At 45.5% G+C, this 21210-nt stretch overlaps 1 protein-coding gene across 1 annotated transcript in view; it reads right to left on the bottom strand.

Annotated features, from left to right (window-relative positions):
• Nucleotides 1-8661, bottom strand: part of LOC144115692 (mitochondrial amidoxime-reducing component 1-like) — a 48060-nt gene extending 39399 nt beyond the window's left edge. The window contains exons 1-2 of the mRNA XM_077650164.1: nucleotides 7606-8661; nucleotides 5766-6037 (exon numbers count right to left, since the gene is read on the bottom strand). Of these exons, the coding sequence (XP_077506290.1) occupies nucleotides 5766-6013 (248 nt within the window). The 5' untranslated portion in view covers nucleotides 6014-6037; nucleotides 7606-8661. The remainder of the gene's footprint in view (nucleotides 1-5765; nucleotides 6038-7605) is intronic.
• Nucleotides 8662-21210: the final 12549 nt, after the last annotated feature.

Raw genomic sequence — 21210 nt, 5'->3', positions numbered from 1 at the left:
AAGAGAACGTCTCGAGCAAACTGTGCGAGCGGCACATCAAAATTTGTTGCACGCCCAACAGTCTCAGAAGAGATACTATGACAGGAACAGAAAGAAGCGGCATTTAAGGGTTGGAGATCGAGCCCTCATTCTTTTGCCAAGTAGCCACAATAAACTCTTGATGCAGTGGAAAGGTCCATTCGTGGTTTCTGGCAAAAAGAGCTTGGATTATTGGATCAACTTGGGCCTCGCTAAGAAGCTCTTCCACATCAATATGCTCAAACGATATAAAGAGAGTGTGCCCCAAGAGACCGTGCAGGCATCATCTTTTGTCGTACTCGAAGGTGACAGGCTCGAAAAACATAGGCATTGATTGCAAGAGTCGTTTATAAATTGCTGGTGGGGGATGCCCAACGTAGAGTGCTACTATCCGGTGTTTGCAATTGTTACCTGTGCAAATGTAGCCTGGCAGTGTTTGTGCGTTATTTTTTTTCCTCGTTCTCCGGTTATGGGTTGTTCAGTGTGTACATATTCACCTTTATGGTACAGACATGTTTAAAGGGTGTGCCTGATGTTTTGGATGGTTTTTATTTTCCATTTTGCCAGATATATAACCCCATGTTCCCTCTGTGCGCGTTTCCATATGCCTCCACGTGTCACTGTGTAAAGTGACTTTGGCGGAGTCGAACTTGTCCATTTACCGTACATGAACATAAATGTTGTGTGCACCAGTGGCAGTTTTCTCTATGTGAAAAAGTTTCCCGAAGGGGGGCATATATGTGATGTGCACATGAAATTGTCGGAGGATTTTTTAACGCGGTGCATCGACAGTGGTGCACCGGACAGCGGAGCGCTGCGCATGTTAGCCCAGCGTTACGCGTGTGCGCGTGCGAATGGTGTGCGAGGCGACGGCGACGAAGAGTGTGGCGAGCACGAGGAGCGGAGAGTGACGTGTCAGAAAACTGAGGTGTGAAGGGAGACAGCACAGCGGAGATCAGGTCATTCAAGCGTGGAGGTGGCAGCCAACAAACGTTGGGTCCGTACTGCCGAGAGGCCTCCCTTGAATCAGCGACGCAAGCCTCCTGCGTTCCTTGCAAGCGTGGAGGTGGCAGCCGATCGACTGAGAGTCTGTGCTGCCGAAAGGCACCCTTAAGCCTGCATTAAGCCTCCAGCGTTTCGGTATGCCGTCGACGGGTCCTGGGTACACTTCTCCTGCTGCTGCCAAGTTCTTCGGGCTGTTGACAGGAGACCACCGGCGTCTTCCTGCAGTCCTCTCCGCTCCTACTACCACCTGCCACTTTTTCGCCGCTTCCAGTGACGCAACGCCAGCGACGTGTCGCAGTTCATCAACCCACGTTCCATCCTGTCTGCAAGGCATCCCCACTTCACCTGGGACGCTGAATACCTGGTGAACGCTTTCCTTTATTCTGTAGTGCTGTACGCGTGTTGAGAGTGTTTTTCTTGTTTTCGTTTCGTATCGGCCCTTTTCCTTTGAATTATAAATACGGCTTCGTTTTGCTTTGTCTGATCTCTGTTGTTTCGTCCGTACCTGCACGCGATAGCGTTCCCCTTTGGTAGTCGGGGACGCGTTACCAATTCGCGGCAATCACCCTCCCCAGCGCTACGATTATTCACTCCTTTTTCATATCCCTACTCCTCACTGCATTTTTACTACCTCCCCATTTTCAGTAACTCGGCCATCTCCTTTCCACATTCACAACCAGCTTTTTTTCTTTTCGTGTGTGCCGGGCGTTGTGCCTCACAGCAACAAGGCCTTTGAAAAGTTGGCTACTCCCTGCAGCTCACAAGCCAGGTGCTTAAGCAATTTGAATGACCGCCATTTTAATGTCTTCAATATCCATGTTCCTCAAACTATCGGCTTTGAGATATGCCGTTAGGTGTTTAGTTCTCTCAAATGTCCGTCTCTGCGCAAGCCGTGATGCCAACATTTTGCAGGAAGTAAGTCTCTATAGCCAAACACTGTTTACTATAACCGTGTGTTTAGTTTGGTTTGGTCTAAGGGGTTTAGCGTCCCAAAGCGACTCTGGCTATGAGGGGTGCTATACTTGAGGGCCCGGGATAATTTTGATCATACGTGGTTTTTAAAGGCCTATTCACACGACGGACCATTTGCCCGCGGCCCGCGCATCATGTGTTCGTGCATCACTAAACTGAGAGGCGTGCTGTTGGCCCGTGGACTAGACAACCAAGGAAGTTCAAGTGCCTCTCCCCTCGTGGGAATTAGCGGCGGCCCGCGAAGATGCGCGCGCTAGCTCAGGCAACCACCGCTCTTGCCATTATTTCGGCTGCCACATTTCGCTGTGTGACATTGAGCTGGCGCGCTGTTTTGACAAGCTGCACTGGGTTCGCTACTATGACAAAGCGATCTACTGGGCTAGCAAGACGGCCCAGGCCATTGAGAAATTGGACAAAGGGCCGCACCTGCACCATTCATACGCAGTCATGGGTCGGGAGAAAAAACCAGTTTGACCAGCGTTGCCAAACGCTTTAAAATAATCTGGCAACAGTGGTACACCCAGTGCGTCATCTGCACTGTTGGTCCGTCGCATCCGCTTGACATCATCGGATCGCAGGCCAGTTTTTAGTGGTGCATGAACACGTGATGCGCGGGCCGCAAGCGAACGGGCCGTCGTGTGAATCGGCCTTAATGTGCACTGACACTGCATAGTGCAGGGGCTTGTAGCATTTCGCCTCCATCAAAATGTGACCACCGTGGCCAGGATCGAAACACGTCTTTACTATAAACGAAAAAAAAAAATGTGCAGTCATTGATGGAAGTGAAATGGGAGCAAAGCTTCACCTTACTACACCCGCGCTTTTGCTATATGCGTGTTTCCTGCAGTGAGGTTCTACGACATAACCATCCACTCTCATGATATGGAACGCCTCACATGTCTCTCTCAAGTCTTGATCCTTATATTGATCTGAAATTGTGCTTTGCTACTCTGTCACACCAGATTTCCAGAACTGAGGTGTAGGCAATATGCTATGAAAGTCTACACAAATTTGGCTGCTTTCAGCTAGTTCACTTGGTCATTGGAGCTTCGATAAATTGGAGCCAGCAATGCATCACTGCTGCTTTGAAGAGATAAGCATTTGCCCTCGATTACTCACAGTGGGCTCAATGGGCAGAAATGGACAGCACACTGAATAACCTACAACAAGCAGACCTTCACTTGAACAAGAAACAGATCTGTGCTAGTTCTCTGCAAGATCTACAAAGCTGTAGAGAAGTACTTTATGTCAGCTTTAGATGTCAATTCTGCCAAAGTGAGGGCTCAAACAGCACACTTGTACAGAAGGGCAGATCTTGAAATATAGGAGTCATTCATGAAAAAAGCTCCAGAGCAGCAGCCTGCCTATGCTCTTTTCAGGAAACACCCCCTTTCCTTATAAGTCAGCCTAGCAAGCTCTTTACCAATTTGGACCAGTCACAACAGGAGCCCCTCAAAGGGACACCACGGCAATGACAAATCCATCAGATTTTCATTCTTTATAAAGGTCGACTGTTTAGCTTTTTGTGTCTTTTCAGTACCAGAAGACATTCCTTGCAAAAAATTTGCCAGAAGTTTTTCCTCCTACTGGATTTGAACACATGACAATAAAGAAAGGGGCTCGCTCAGTGATTAGCAAATGGAAGTGAATGGAAGTGTGGCCTAGCCTCAGAGATTAAAAAAAAAACCTAGATGGCTTTGCAGTCCATGAAAATGGCATACGGAAGCAATACTTGCATTTCATTTCCTCACATGTTTCACTTACAAATGCTGTTTTCTGTGGAAGCAGCCTAAAATAAATATAGGTCAACTTCAATTTGTCCTTGGTGTCCCTTGCAGTGTCCATAGTGTGTCAGTGTCCTTAGTGCAGACACTGATGGAGAGAGCAATCAGCAGCACTTTTAGGCAGCAGATAAGATGCACTGTATATCGACTGGCAAGTACCTGATGGTTAAGTAAATGCCAAGCTCATTCCAAGTTGTCGTAATTATAACAGAACCTCGTTGATATGTTTTTTTTAATGACTAAAAACATACCTGGGAAAAAGTATGATCTAAACTGCCTAATTTAGAAAAATGCAACTGCTGAATGAGGTACAAAGGCATTTGGTGACCATTTTACGAAATAAAAATGTTGATTGGAGTTGCAAGCACAAAGTATGCAGAACTTCTTTTCTAGTGCTTGCAGAATTCATTCTGCATTGCGATGTCCGCAGCGCGCAAGAAACTTTGCAACACATCCAGTTTGTCGACATCAATGGCGAAAATAACCACAATCTTAGCCATGTTTTCAGTTCCTTTGCTCCCTTGCGCCAATGCACTGCGCGAAAGCCACCACAGCAGCTGTTGCAGTGCTTTTGCTTTTATTGCTGCGTTCTCCAGAACCGGCCCGATCGTATTTAAGCACATAATTGTAGTTCTCAGATGCTTCGCTCCCTTTAGGCACAATGAAGAAGCCTCTGCATTTCTCCTCTTCATTCCATGAATCCACAAAAACTACTAGCACATTTTTTTTTATGATTCACCTCTATGCACCTAGGCACTGCAGAGGAGTCACCACAACAGATGACTGCCACCGCATTTCAGCTCATGTCACGTGCCCCCTCCCCCCAGGTTTGGCCCACTCCTATGTTTGCACATATGATGTGCGGCTGGTCGTCCAGAAAAGAATTTTCCAGAATATTGAACACAATAGCCAGGAAATTGTTTTATGGAAACATACTGATGGAAAGAAAAAGTCTCTATGGGGAATTTGCATGCAATTCTGAGCACAAGAACATGAAAATCGTATAAACCAGTAATGTATCAACAAGGTTCTGTATTTTGTGTACACTATATTAAGTTTCAAAACTAGGTAACAATCATCAATTAAGTAACAAAAGATTAGACAGTGCCCCTCAACAGCTATACGATTTCTTGGCATATCAACCAAATTTTGAAAGTAATCAAAAGCAGAGCATCGAGTCTTCATAGAATCTTGTACTCCAAGTAAGTGAAATCAGCGAAATGCTCCGAGTATGACAGTGAAGCACTGCGGGGTGTACCATATGGAGTTTCAACCATGAGAATGATACTGCTAAAGCACATGTAAACAAGTCATTGCAAACCAAAAACCACAACTTGCAAACTCCTAATATGTATGCAGGCATATGTTTCAATTGGCTAGGCACAGCTGCATCATTGGGAGTAAAATGAGAGGTGTTATCCCTACGGAAACCAAGTGGGAGCAACATTTTCTTTCTTGCATTTTTAATTCTCCTACTGAACAACTCCCATCCATGTGCACCAATTCCTACAGTTTTTGCATCTTCATCCACACAACATCAAGAATTCCCCCATGGAACTGTACTGGCACCCCTGCAAAGAGTGCTGAAGGGTCACTAAAACATGTTTGGTACTGAAAAATCTTTACTCAAGGAAGTTGAATTCTTTCAATCAGTTTGTTAAAAGTATAAGTTAAAAGTATAAAACATACAACAAGTTGCAGTAAAAATGACTCTTATTCAGGTAGAAGTAGAGTGATTTGTGTGCTATGTATGCTCAAGGAGAGTTTGCCCACTTGCCCTCAAAACTGTCACGGAAAGCTGGTGGTGATTGGTTACTTGTCCTGTTGTGGATCATTACCGATGACAAACGCCTCTAAATTTGCTATCTCTGCAATGCACAGCGCCAGTAAAACCTCATCCATTTGCTTCACTCCAAACTTTGAAGGGACATCCACAATGACTGACACACACAGTAGTAAGAAGCAAATCTGGTATGATTTTCTCACCTGTCTTTGAGGCCTTTGTAGACTGGCCCTGCCACTGTACAGTCAGCATAAGGCACCTCTACGCCAGCAATGGATTTGATTGGGTAGATCACGATGTTCACCAAGTGGGCTATGGGCACAAAGGTATTGTTTGCCGCAACCTTGTGCTTTTGCCACAGGTAATACGCTGCAGCAATCGTACCCCCTACAACCGTGGTTGCAAGGGCAACTGCGCCAAGTGGAGACGCTGTCTGGGTCGAAGATGCCATGACCGGACTTTGCCAACAGTGAACCTGCGGTTCCAGACCAACATTCTTAGGGATAACTAAAAGGTTTATCACAGCAATATGCACAGTGTGCGCCTGACAAGCTCTGCGCATCTACACTGGTTTCTCACGGCCCCATTAGAATACCCTGAACTCGCATTCCCGTGTTCAAGCTAGATAGTACACTGTGCATTACAAAAAAAATTCCAACAAGTCTACGCTGCGGCCTCAATCCCATCCAATGCGCAGTGGAAAAAATGCCAGCATTTCAGCTCCCTCTAAAAATTGTGACCATGAGTGGGATCAACATATACTGCAGAATACCTTGGAATATTAAGCATGCCTTTCTCAGAATGGCTACTGTACACTACAAAACTAAAACTCATTCACTCCATGCAGCCTGCAAGACTTTCCAATTAAAGCACTCAAGCACAGGAATTGCGGCCATGTTCCACAAGCCAATAAAAGTACAAGATTCCAGTGATGCCAAAAATTTCACCTTGACAGAAAAGTACAGTCATGGACAAAAGTTTGCAGGATGCGGGTTCATGAAAAAAATTATTTTGGTGCGGCCGGGCAAAGCAAGTTAATGAAAAGCATTGGAACATGAGGGCACATGCGTGCTCAATCTTCTGGAAAAATCCCATCTGATTGACCAAGGAGCTTGCAACTTAAATTTTTTTTTTCGTGAATCCGCATCCCGCAAACTTCTGTCCATAACTGTACCACGCACATAACATTGTGCATGAGCACGAAATGTGTGCATATGACAGTGTGGAAGAATTTTCAACATTGCTCCCAATTTTCACAGCACACTGGTATGCCATGTTCTGCCCCCCCCCCCAACGATGCAGCCAAAGCATATCAAGAGCGACACACTATTAAGCTTCCTTTGAAGTGTAGCTACCTATTCCACATGGCATAAGCAAGAATTAGACAAAAACATTGTTTTAGCCACAGAATTCAGCTCACTATAACCATATACGTTTCCCAATAAAATCTAAATTACTGGCAGACTGATGTAGAGTAAAAGTTTAGCGTTGACTTTTGCAAAACATTCCTCAATAATAATTTGCAAGCGATGAGAAAGAAAAACACGTTTGTAAACAAGCAAGACTTCAATACGACCGGGGCATATGGCACTGTCATTAAAAAGATAGTTACTTCTTGGGGTTATGTGTATAGTGAATTTCTAATTTGGCGCCTGTATTTGCGCCATGAACACTTGTTTGTTTAGTGCGCAGTCAGCACTCAGCATCAACGGAATTCAGCCCAATGGCTGATTTGGAAAACCACATGCATGATTCAAAAGTAACTGCCGTGAGCAAATAAAACACTGCAGTGCCTCTACTAATACTGCTGCGCAGCCAACGACTCTCTATCTTGCTTCTTTCGTTGGCTTACGCTTTCTTTTTTTTTTTCACAGAAGCTCGTACTTATCTGGTTTGTGAAGATAAAATCCGCTACATAGCCGATACAAAGAGTAAAACTGACCTTCTCTGATAGATCGTGGATAGTTCAAGACCATTACAGATGAGTCTGTTAGGGTCTGTAGTCGCTGTACAGCACAAGAACAGAAGAAGGCGTTTACTTACGAGAATCCCTGAGCGACGCTCCCGTATACTCGGACGTCCCGACAACCAAATTGCCGCCTCTCCGCTCCAGCGCTGGGCGTGATCCACTCGTGCCTCTGCAGGTTTATGCGGCAAATGCTTCACAAATTTTATGTATATGCACAGTGGTAAGAGCGTAATAAATGTCAACTCCGCACTCAAAAGATGCCACACCTTCCACCCGCGCGAAAAGTTACACACACCACAACTGCTGCCGCACAGCGGAGTCCAGTCAGTCAGTCGATTCAGCTCAGTTGCCACATATGCCCGCTATGAGCGCCGTGAAACAGTTTTGATTCCCCAAGTTTCGGTTTCAATAGGTGACGCGCGTTTCCGAAGTGGACACAAAGAACCATGGGAAAATCGTCTGCCAGCTACTTCCGGTTCCAAATTTCTCTTACACACTGCCTTTTGCATAGCAATTGCCGTGCATATGCATGCATCGTTTATTCACTCATTTATTTGTGCTACAACACCGCTTATTGCACAGCATCACCGTAAGACTTGTGCGTGCAGCGCATGAACGCTTCCTGCGCGCAGAAATTACAAAAACGAAAGGTAGGTGTGTATTTTCGTGGTTATAATATGCCTGAGTAGGCTGTGTGCTCTGCGTATGCACGACAGTCAGTTGAACTATTTTAACGCGTTGGTCATTATATATTTGTTTTTTCGCCGCACTACGACGGCGGCGAAGGGCTGAAACGAGCACAGTTTAGCAGGCGATAGATGTGTTTTCCTCACAGCATGTAAGAGCTGCAAGTGGGCTAGCGAGCTATCCATACATGCCATTGTGCGCACAGCCTGTCTCAACACATCGCACTGCATACGCATGCATAGAAAGCCTCCTACCACTTGCATTATTTTGGTTGCATTTCGTGCGAAAAACAACGACGGAGCATAGCAGAGTCGATCTCACGTTGGTCTTGCGATGATGCAACGCATGGTGTTGCAGTGCAAATAACTTAGTGTAAGGAGCGATATTAACACAGCGACTGCTGTGAAGCCAGCGAGAAGGGGGAGAAATTTGGAACCGGAAGTAGCGGTAGCAGAGGACTTTCCCATGATCCTCTGCGCTGAATCAAAACCATGGAGGAAGGCTATGGTTAGAATCCCGCTAGACGAACAGTTTGTTTTTATTTTTATTCTACTCTAAATCACATTCTATTCCATTACAAACACAAGCCGTGCTGGCTAAAAGGAGACAACCGAAAGCGAAGTTCGCGAGCGGTTCGCTTGCATGTGAAACGGGCTTTACCAGTGCGCTTTACCGCTGTCGTGAACTGCGCCCGGAATCTCCGTACAGCGCAGCGCCAATTTTGAAGGCGCGTTTAGTGCACACCCGACGATACCGTCCAAGCTCCGATCTATGCCTTAGCAGATCAGTAAGAGAAACACGTCCTACAAAAAGTGCAGGAAATTGTTTCGTTCAGCTTGACGTCTGCCAGCTGCACAGAGTGCGTCACGCAGACGCACGCTGTCACTGGACGAAGTTCAGTTTCGCAGCTCCGCTCGGGAAACGGGCTAGAGTGGCGGTCGCGAGAACTAACAGCGCTGTCGTCGAGGTTTTCTACATCGTCTGCTGTCGCGGGAGTTTCGCTCGCTGCAGTTGCGACAGGCTAGTCGTATTTTCAAGCTGGTTTTTGCATGAATGATGCTCATAGTGATTGCAAAAACCTCTTTGTGGTGAAATCTGTGCACTTGGTTACTTCAAGCGAGTGTTATACATTCCATCATGTTTTCCGCCCAGCTGCACAAGTGGCAACAGAAACGATGCCACCGATCGTCATTTTTTCGCACCGCCTCGCAATGACAGCCACTTTAAAAGGTGCGAGCAGATACTGCGTCGCAAGAACAGCTGTCTGCCACGACGACCTTACGTATGTGAGCGTCATTGCGAGGATGATATTATCAAGGACTACAAGCACGTGCGATGTACACGTGCGATGTACACGGGAACTCCGCGCTGCACGATGCCGTCCCTGGATTCTTCTTCCTGTCTTCCGAAGCGAATTTCAAAGCCAATAAACGTGCAATGCAGCCGAAAGTATCCCAAAAAGTACGCTTTCATGCAGCCTTATAAGTCCAGAGATCTTGACATCGACAGATACCACGTCGTCTTCAAGCGAGCCGTTCAGATGCACGCATTCGAATGAGTTGATGCCGCTTTAATACTTGTTCGACTGGGACGAGTAGTACGTCTGCACTGACGCTTGGTGACCTGGGGAGTGAGACGCTGCCATTTACGGACTGGCGACATATCTATACATGAACAACATGGAAGTCATGTGTAGTTTTCTACTCAATTGAGAGAGCTGTCTGTAGGTAGTCAGTAATTCCGACGGCTGTTGCCAACAAGGTGGCAGCTGCGTGGTTAATGGCTGCAAGCTGCACGGCAACTGTTGAAAGCGACAGCCTCTGTCGCCGACCTTGAGAGGATCCTGACGGTTAAGCGCGCAGGTGGCCTAAATACGCATCACTGTGTTTCTGTAATAATTGTGCTGTGTACGGTGTTTTTTTTTCTTTCTTTTCTGTTTTATTTTCCCTTTTACTGTTGCAATTGTATCTTTTTGGGTTTCTTGTTTTTCCTTTGTTTTAACTCTGGTCCATTAATAAGCCTTCATTTCCACCCTGCTGCAGCCTCCAGGTGTTCGACAAATCTCAATGAAAAACAGGTGGCGAAGTCGGAAACTGTTGATCACAGACAACTGCCGCGTGGTAGAAAAAAATTAGCTGCGGTTCAACTACTGCTGAACCTAGTTAGAGAGCGAAAGCTGCGGTGTATCAGGCAAGCCTAGACGGGGCTTGTCCTCTAACGTTGAGTGCGTTCCGCACGCTGGATAGGCAACGCGCCCAGCCTGCCAGGTGGCGGCTAAATTAAGAGTCAAATAGGTTATTCAGATAACGTATGGCACAGTTGCCTAGCGCGCAGAGCAAAAGGCAAATGGATGCCTGACAAATAGTCTGCGCCCTTATTGCTCCCTTTCGAGAGCACAAGACATTCGGCGCATAAAATAAACACTAACCGAGATGGAAATACAGAGTGGTTGGTTAACATTGAAACTGGAGTTATTTCATATTGAACATTTATGTACAACAGTTGGGCAAGTACTGTGAGAAACAACAGAATAAAAACGAAAAGAGTGGTCATGCCTGCAGTGACAACAGATACATAGTGATGCTATTTTTGAAAGCTTTCAATGATTGACTTTCCTGAATAAAGCTTACAGCAGGATGGTGATCATTTAAAAAAACTGTAAATTCTGTAGCTAAGCTTCTGTGGGCCGTAGGTATTTTTTCCTTATTATAACATATGTGCCGGGTGTTGTAGGTGTGTGTTTTCGTTAGATAATGATGACAAAACGCGGTAGGATCGGAATGCATTTGTACGTAAGTAGCTATAACGCTATCTTTTTGTTTATAACATTCCACAGTGTAAGAAGTTGGTGTTTTCTAAACAATGCGGCTGTGTGGCTAAGGTATGATGCATTATCTATTAGGCGCAAAAAATTTCTTTTGCAACAAGTATATGTTTTCTATGCCTGTTTTAGGTGCTGTGCCCCAGACAAGAAGGCAATAGTGGAAACACGAATTTACCAGTGCGTAGTATAGTTGTTTCTTTAGCCAGATACGCAAAAGGTCCTTTATTTTATACATGATACCAATGGACCTAGAGATACCAATGCGATCTTTTTCAATTTGAGCTGACCAGTCTAGACGTTCGTGAAATATGACACCAAGAAATTTATGTGATATTACACGTTCGATAGATTTATCGTGAAATTGGATAAGTATTTCTTCGTTTATACACTTGTTACGAGCGCGGAATATTATGTACTTAGTTTTTTTTTTAGTGTTTAACTCTAGCTCATTACCGTGAAGCCACGTCGACAAATTTTCCAGCCATAAATTGGTTTCTACTTGGAGGACTTCTAGATCTTGTCCGCAGATGAATACATTGGTATCATCAGCATACAGTATTATTTCTGGTGTAGACAGCACGTTAATGATATCATTTATATAAAGCAGAAATAACAGCGGCCTAAGGATTGATCCTTGTGGAACTCCATAATGTATTTGACCTAAGCTGGACGTAGCATTCGTGATGTTCGTGTAATAATAATAATAATAATAATAATAATAATAATAATAATAATTGGTTTTCGGGAAAGGAAATGGCGCAGTATCTGTCTCATATATCGTTGGACACCTGAACCGCGCCGTAAGGGAAGGGATAAAGGAGGGAGTGAAAGAAGTTCGTGTACTTGTGACGATTTAAGAGGTAATTCTTTATTAATGTGAGAGGCGTTCCTCTAATGCCATATTTATATAACTTGTACAGTAAAATAGGGTGCTTAATGGAGTCTAATGCCTTTTTAAAGTCTAGAAAAGCACCTATTGTATATATTTTCTGCTCAAAATTATCTATTATCGTATCCTTAAATTTTATTAGCGCCATTTCAGTAGATTTCTCTTTCTGGAATCCATATTGCTGCTCGGCGATGATATCGTTTCACTTGCCGAAGTTTAGTAGCCTGATGTTTATAACTTGTTCACTACTTTCGAGAGGATTGGTAGGACCGAAATTGGCCTATAATTATTTATATCATTTCTATCACCTACCTTGTGTATGATGGAGACTTTAGCAATTTTTAATTTATATGGAAATATTCCGGTACTCAAAATCAGGTTGTATATATGCGTAAGTGGCTGACTAACCATGTGACTGATGGATTTTATAAGTTGAACGGTAATGCCATCAGCACCACATGAACTGCTATTTTTTAGGTTTTTGATTACTGTGCAGATTTCTAATTCTGTAGTTGGAAACATGAACATTGAGCTTTGAATGTTGGACGTGACATACGTTGTAAAGTCACAGTTACTTGCCTGAGATTTACTTGAAGCCCCTGATATGAGAAAGTGCTCGTTAAGTATGTCAGCAAGTCACGCCCCTGTGTAAGGCACACCATTTATAACGAGTTCAGAGATGCTGTCTCTTTTGTTGTTGGACATTAGCTTGCTTACTGTATTCCATACTTGTTTAGGGTTGTGGCAGATATCAGTAAACTTATGTTCGTAATAACTAGTCCTGGCTTTTTTTTTTAATATCAGCTTAGCTTATTACAAATGCGTTTATGTTCAGTCAAACAGCCATATTTTTCGTTCTGATAAAAGAGGGAAATAGTCTGTCACGTTCTCTAATTCTTTTCAGAAGGTCTGCATTTATCCGTGGATTTCTGGCTTTTTTACACTTTTTGAATTCTACTGTAGCAAAGACTTGATTGCAGAGCTCGGTAACTGTTTTAATAAAGACGTCATATGCTGAAACGGGGTCAGACAGTTGAAGAACATCTGCCGAGCTTGTTTCTTCTACTAAGTTTCTAAATATTATGGTCTTAGCTTCAATAATGATTTTGTATATAATGGGTACACATGCTTTGGCATGACTCTGTGGTGTACAGTAGGATTTTAAAGAAGATAAAAATAGGTAGATGGTCACTAATATCAGCTATTAGTACACCTGCTTGCGCATCATCCTTTTTGTACCTTGTAAAACACACATCTAGTAAAGTATGGCACATGTCTGTCACTCTAGTTGGCATATGTATTACATTTTCACAACCAAAAGAGAGAAAAATATCAAGCATTCTTTGCTGATTAGAATCAAGCAATAAAATATCGATATTGAAATCACCACAAATAACTACAGGCAACTTAAACTGCATGCACTGCTCTAACATATTTTCAAGAAATGCTAAAAAAATAGCCTGTGATCCAGAAGCGGCCTATATACAACGGCAAATATGGTACCAACACACTTTAACGTGAGACACTCAAAGAGTTGATTTCTTGCACAAAACTCTTATATGGTGACATAATTTAGGTAGTTCATTACATAAATAGCCACACCTCCCCCTCCCTTATCACTCCGTGAAATTGATACGCATTTGTATCCTGGAAACTGTATAACATTATATTCGTTGGTGAACCAAGTTTCAGTGACAGCTAAAATTTCAAATTTATGGTCTAATGCATTTAAGAAGATTTCCACAGAATCCTGTTTATTCCGAAGGCTTTGAGCATTGAGATGGAATAAAGAAAATTTATTTTTTTCTCGTAGGTGCTTTGAATGTTTCAACGAATCAGCATCATAAGAATATGCGAACGGGGCTGTCATTTTCAAGGGTGTCAGTGCTATCAGTTACCGCGATGTGCGTACCGGCCGTTACTCAACATATCTTATCCGGATCGTTTGTCGTCCTAATCCTGATAACTCGGCTGCGGGGGCCGCGACGAACAACATTTTTCCATTTTTTAGCCAGGCAAACTCATACTCTTTTTCTTTCGCCGTTTTCTTCATTTCCCAAAAGAGCGCCTTGTTCTGTGCTGTCAGGTTTTCATTGAAGAATATATTAGATTTCGTTTCCTTTAGCTGTCCTTTTTTTGCAAGCCATGCGTCTCTGGTTGAACGGGATACGAAGCGTACAAGAACAGGTGCAACCTTCTTAGCACACTCCCCGACCTCATTGTCATTGATAGGCCGTGAGGGCAATCGATGAACAGCCTCAACATCAGCCTCGGAAAGGAGCGGAAGTTCGATATCAGTGGGCAAGACATTAAGATTTTCCAGTAGGTTTTCATTATCATTGTGGGGCAGCCCAACTGTTTCGAAATTTTGACGTCTGCCGTACTGCTCTAGTTCGTTAACTTGTTGCCTTAATTCCTGGTTTTCTTGTTCGGTTACCTGAGCCTCAAGTTTTTCCACTCGCTTTCCGAGGGCAGATATGTCTGCATCCTGCTATTTCATTTTTGACAAAACTTCGTCGTATTTTGTGGACATTTCCTGCATTATCTGCTCAATAGCATCTACAGTGGCCTTTATCTCTCCTAGTGTGTCGATTTTTAACTTAACCTCAAGTACTTCTGTGAGCACGAGACGAATATCCGCAATTTCACTTGCAAGATTTGCTTCCGGTTCCTCGAGAGAGGTTGGTCACGAGAGGTTGGTCACACAATTAACGCTGCGGCTTATTGCTGCAGTGGCGCGTGTATGCCACAACGTTGTCAGCGCTAATGCATGCAGCCCACATCTCTCTCACCCCACCGCCACGTACCTCAAAGCGCGAATGAGGAGTACATGCACTGCCCCAGGGAGCCAGTTATGCGCCTTCCTTTCCTCAAGATCTTCGCAGTCTAGAGCATTGTCGAGGCTAACGGCAATGAATACAAAAAAATGGCAGTGGCTTAGCTCAGCTATGCTAGGATTAAGTAGCGAGAGCTGTAGATCTCCGCTGGTTACGCATGTTGTAGAGTTTGTTGTGACTAAAATGTTAAGCATTGAAGGAGTATTCGGTGAGACACATTGTTTATTTATTCAATTGTTTTGACAGAGATAAACACTGCCCGATGATCGGTAAAGTAACACGCAGTTGTCTCAATGCTGCCTACACAGTATTTAGACTGGTTGCTTTCTCTCAGATACACAAGGTCAATCCTTCCGACCCAGTATCCGGAGTACCCAGGCTCGAACCCGACCGCGGCGACTGCGTTTCGATGGAGGCGAAACGCTAAGGCGCCCGTGCGCCGTGCGATGTCAGTGCACGTTAAAGATCCCCAGGTGGTCGAAATTATTCCGGAGCCCTCCACTACCACACCTCTTTCTTCCTTCCTTCTCTCAGTCCCTCCTTTATCTCTTCCTTTACGGCGCGGTTCAGGTGTCCGCTGACACAGTGAGACAGATACTGCGCCATTTCCTATCCCCCAAAACCAAATTTTCACAAAACGCCGGTGCACTTCAATGCGTTCAGCGGAACGGTAGGTGTGATCCATGTGACGCCTGCCGTGGAGACCGACACCGCGGATCGCGACCGTAAGGTTAAGTTGGTTTTTGGGGAAAGGAAATTGCGCAGTACCAGTCTCACATATCGGCGGACACCTGAACAGCGCCATAAGGGAAGGGATAAAGGAGGGACTCTGGAAGAAAGAGCGGCGACGAAGCGCGCGGCGCACCCCCTTCCCCTCCCCGGTTGCCATGGTAACGGCGCATGCGCACAACCGGCCTCTCGCGTGTACCGCGAAATGCTCGACGGAAAGCCTAGTGTAGCTCCCGCTACAATAAAATTAATGTGGATTAGCTCAGCTAATCCAGGATATACAAACCGAACGATATCGGCGTTCATTGTGTTCATTGGCGTTGGCGTTGACAATGTTCTTGACGGCGATGGCTTTGAGCAAAAGAAGGGCGCATAACTGGCTCCCTGGATATGTGCACGCCTCATTCGTGCTTTTATTCGTGGTGAGAGAGAGATGTGGAATGAATGAATTAGCGCTGACAGCGTTGTGGCTGACATGCGGCACTGCAGCAATACCTAGGCCGCAGCGTTCGTCAATCTCTCGCGATCAACCATTAACTGCATGCGACCTCCTAGGGTGGCAGGGAGGGCGCGCTGCCTATCCAGTGTGCGGAACGCAATTAAAGCAGGCTTTTGACACCAACGCCATGCACATGAAAGCGAGTTGAGGTCTCCACTGACCCGCGGAGCCGGTTGTGCGCCTTGCCTTTCGTGAAAATGAACAGCCTTTGCAAAGTTGTCAACTCAAATGGATTCTATGAACGCCGTCAGCTCAATTGTTTTGTTTGGTTTTTGAGGAAAGGAAATAGCACAGTAACCGTCTCACATATCTCGGTGGACACCCGAACCGTGCCGTAAACGAAGGGATAAAGGAGGGAGGGAAAGAAGAAAGAGAAAACAGAAATCTGAAAGTTGCATTTTGAGGAAAGGCGCTGCGCAGTGGCGGAACACCTGTGGCTCGGTGTGACAAGAGAGCGAGAGAGAAAAGGCGACGGAGTCGGCGGCGGCCACCTGCACCGTGCGTGACGTCACTCGTGCTCCGACATACGCCGGCTCGCTCGAAGCGTGGTGTTGACTATAGCCGGGTACAACTTAAAGGGACACTGAGGAGAAATTGAAATTGGCTTGTATCCATAGAATACCAGCTCCTGATCACAAAACGCCACTCTTCCTGAAAACAAAGCTCTTGTAATGTAGAAAATAGCAAGAACCAAAATACAGGTATCGCCGCCACAGGCCAATCTCGCAAGTACAGTACTCACGGATTGAAATAGGACATTCGGAGCGCTAACCTTGCAGTGCCACGCGGCATGTGGTAAACCACAGGCCGGCTCATTGGCTACTGGAAGGAACAATTCTGCTTTGTAGATGTTCTCCCTCTCGCGCCATACCATAATGCACCACCTTGGTTTCATGAGCGTCTACGGGCGGCACTCCATGAAGCGACGGCCACGCGCTCCGAATGTCCTATTTCAATCCGTGAGTACTGTACAAGCGTGATGACTTCCTAGGACAAGAGGCGCCACCATGGAGAATTTTCCTTACTTCATGGACGCGACGAATCTCTGAGGCTTGCAAAGGAAGGTAGCGCACCGCACCGCTACCTGTCATAAATCACGGAGTCTTCGTTTACGTCACGTTTCACGTCACTCCGTTCTGTGTCGTCATAAGAGTTCTCCGTGTCGTCATAAGAGTTCACGAGTTTGAATCGGAGCAGCGGGAAAAAATTTTTCAACTTCGAATCCAAATTTTTTTGAAATAAATGCATCTTTAGCTCCCGGACAAGCGTCAACAAAGCCATGAAATGCCGAACTATCAGATATTGCTAACAAAAAAATGTTGATAGGGTTCTCCTCAGTGTCCCTTTAAGAAGGCAGCGGCATTTTCCCCTCAAAGGCGGATGCACACGAGCCTCCGCCAATAGGCGCGCACTTCAGGTGACGTCATGAGCCGGACGGCCGGTGACCCCGCCGACGGAGAACATGCCTAACATGGCCGCCCTCGCTTCGAACTGGGCCGAGTCGCGTCAGCTGTGTGCGTCTCCCTTCGTCAGAGTGAATTCGAATTGTTTGTGGGCGTCTGTCATGTCAGAAATATTATTGCAAGCTTACGATGCACAACTTGTGCCGCGTGCGTTTGTTCTGAGCCGTGAGGCGACGAAAAAAGGTTACAGCGAACATCGGTGACTGCGCTGCGCTGCTCTGCACTTCGTCTGGAAACAGGATCCCGCAGCGGCACACCGCTGCAAACAAACATCGTGCGTGTTTGTTCTATGGTGTTTTGTTTTGCTCCTAAGTGAAGTTACGACGAGGAGAATTTGCCAAAGTCTGGTACCTATACTGTGAGCGGCGGGTGTGTTAGTGTACTGTGCCCCTGCGTTTCACGTCGGACGTGGCGAAGTGATGGAGCAAAACCATTCTCAGGATAAATGAGAAAAGCGTGCGCGGATGAAACCAACCTACGAGTTCCTCAACCGAAAAGATTTGCGGAAGCAACCTCCAACGCAAAGATTTGTTGCTGCCAGCTCAGCGCGCAAACGATCGATCGTTGGCAGCAGTATGATAAGATAGCCGAGTGTCTAGCAGGGCGTCGTTTGAGTGTTGTGTAGCACCGTCGATTGATCACTTTCCACCAGTGCTAACAATCAGTGACTAACGCGCGCTGCTTGAGCGAATGTCATCGGATTATTAACGGCCAGGCGTGTGGGAGCAGTGTTTGTTTCCTTAATGTCAGCCTTAGTACTAATATAAAATTATGACCGATACACTGGTGCCTTTACAAGGGAGCTTGGCATTAATTCGCGTCTCAGTATGGCTTAGAATTCTTCACTCACTGCACGCGCAGCTGTAGAATGCCTGCTGTGACACAATCGCACATCAGTTGTGCTGCCAGCGCTCGACTTGCTTTCCCACAACACAGCTTTGCGCTGCTTTTCGATCCCCGCCGTGGTGGCTCAGTGGTTAGGGCGCTCGACTACTGATCCGGAGTTCCCGGGTTCGAACCCGACCGCGGCGGCTGCGTTTTTATGGAGGAAAAACGCTAAGGCACCCGTGTGCTGTGCGATGTCAGTGCACGTTAAAGATCCCCAGGTGGTCGAAATTATTCCGGAGCCCTCCACTACGGTACCTATTCTTCCTTTCTTCTTTCACTCCCTCCTTTAACTCTTCCCTTACGGCGCGGTTCAGGTGTCCAACGATATATGAGACAGATACTGCGCCATTTCCTTTCCCCAAAAACCAATTATTATTATTATTATTGCTTTTCGATTGTTATGATATGTTGCTACTAAAACAATTCCAAGACAGTGAAGGCAACAGAGCCATTATGTACATCAAATAAAAGTACGACAAAGTAGGCACAGCTGCTTGTGAACTGACTCGTAACACCTCTACTCGCGTCTGCATTAAATGTGTGTGCATGTGTTCTTGCGTGTTTGTTTATATTTGTTATTTTCCCCTTTTTTGCATTTTAGATCTTAGTTTTCGCGCTCGCGTTTGTGTGCGTGTGTGTGAATATGTGAGTGCTTCTGTGCGTGTATGTGTTTATTATTCCTATTTGTGTCCTTTTATTTTTGTGTTTGTTCTTGTAAGCATGCTGCATCCACCTCTTCCTTTACAATTTCATTAACTCGTCTCATTCAAAGCACCAAGTCCTGTGAATAGCAGGGCTGGCCTCTTCGATGTCATTAAATCCTTACATTCTTGTCTACCTTGCCTCCTCAGTCTGCCATCTTGCTGTGTTTTCTCCTACTACTCTGACCTTGCTTCTTGTGCTGTTGTCGCAACGTGATTAACCAACTTGCACTAAAGAAACTTCTATCAGCTGTGACGACAGAAACATTGACCGATACAAAATGTTAAAAGCTTCACGTGGCTTTCACGTGCATGTGTTCTTGCGTGTTTGTTTATATTTGTTATTTTCCCCTTTTTTTGCATTTTAGATCTTAGTTTTTGCGCTCGCGTTTGTGTGCATGTGTGTGAATATGTGAGTGCTTCTGTGCGTGTATGTGTTTATTATTTCTATTTGTGTCCTTTTATTTTTGTGTTTGTTCTTGTAAGCATGCTGCATCCACCTCTTCCTTTACAATTTCATTAACTCGTGTCATTCAAAGCACCAAGTCCTGTGAATAGCAGGGCTGGCCTCTTCGATGTCATTAAATCCTTACATTCTTGTCTACCTTGCCTCCTCAGTCTGCCATCTTGCTGTGTTTTCTCCTACTACTCTGACCTTGCTTCTTGTGCTGTTGTCGCAACGTGATTAACCAACTTGCACTAAAGAAACTTCTATCAGCTGTGACGACAGAAACATTGACCGATACAAAATGTTAAAAGCTTCACGTGGCTTGCGCAACAACTTCGTCTCTTACCCCTGTTAATGTGTTTATGCATCAGTGCATACGGCAACTCGCCAGGAGTGCACATGAAAGGGTGCCATATTGTGCAACAGCATCTTGCGATGTTGTTGCATTAAGTCTTAATAAATAGATGGTTTCGCTGCCCGTCACATGTGGGGGTACTCATAACATTGTGCAGTGGATTATCATTTCCTGTCTTGACGCTTTCATCATTACAAATGCAGTTTTCTAGTGGAGTCCAGCAAAGCAGTGCTGTGTGAGCTTTTTCAGCTTTCACCATTTATTACCTCACCAATATCACTGTCTGAATCTGGCCGTCATTTTGCCTACGGCTTGTAATGAACAAAGTGACTCACTAAAACACGTTCAACCTTGCTGAGCATTTTTACGGTACGTAAATATGACAAAAAAAAATGCTGGCAAAGTTATTCACGTTAATAATTGTGCTTGCATTCGCGTTAATGCCAGAGTCAGATAAATAAATTAAAAATTGGCTATGACAAGGCTGCGCTTTTCAGTGCATACTGTGACATTCCGTGTATGCTGCGAGGATCCACGTTCGACGGCGCGGCGTAGACGGAGACCCGTGACAGCGGCATCATCAATTACCCAGCCATGCTCTTTGAGTGACGACCAGAAAAACCGGTCCCGCCGCCGCCCCGGGGAAACAGGCTTTGTCCTCCCCAATTTCCGGTTACATTCCAGGACAAGGGAGCTGTCAGCGGGCCAGAGCGCGCCGTGCCACAGCCGACGCTATGCGAAACCGCGAAGACGACATTCTTTCCCTCCCCCCCCCCTTTGTCGTGGGCTATCGCCGGGAAGGCACCCACAGCTTCCCAGAAGGGCCGCGACGGACACCTGTCATGGCGGACAGGCAGTACTCGCCAGGAATGTGGAAAGACAGGCGCTGGTGAATTAGCTCCGAAGAGAGAGCCTGTGTATACTCTCACTTGAGAGAGAGTGGTGGCGTTTTTGTTGTTTATTTAGTTTGTATTGTTAACAGACTCTGGGGTCGAGGCTAAGCCCAGCCCAAGGGGTGGTCCCCATCTCGCATGTTATTTTGGATTGGAGAATTGATGCTTTGGGCGGGCCACTGGAAATGACCGCCCTTAGTCCTTTGTTAATCAAGTGCTTAAAAGCGCATGTAAACGGATGCAGTTCAGTCTGAGCTGGGGCTCCATGCTTAGCATGTAATGTGATGCTACTTAGGCACTAACCTGCCCGGTCGATGAGTAAAGTAGTGCAAAGTTTGTTCTGTTGTAAAATTATGCTCTGCTGTCATCATCTACAAGCTCGCCTCCTGTTCATCTTCGAAGCCGAACGACACTAGAGGAAGGGTTTGTGAACCATCCTCGAAGAAACGGACGACTATTGAAATTC

This window comes from Amblyomma americanum, chromosome 1 (assembly GCF_052857255.1).
Source record: "Amblyomma americanum isolate KBUSLIRL-KWMA chromosome 1, ASM5285725v1, whole genome shotgun sequence".
In the NCBI taxonomy this organism is placed as follows: domain Eukaryota; kingdom Metazoa; phylum Arthropoda; class Arachnida; order Ixodida; family Ixodidae; genus Amblyomma; species Amblyomma americanum.
Note: the sequence above shows the minus strand (reverse complement) of the source record. Positions and strands in the feature narration are given on the sequence as shown.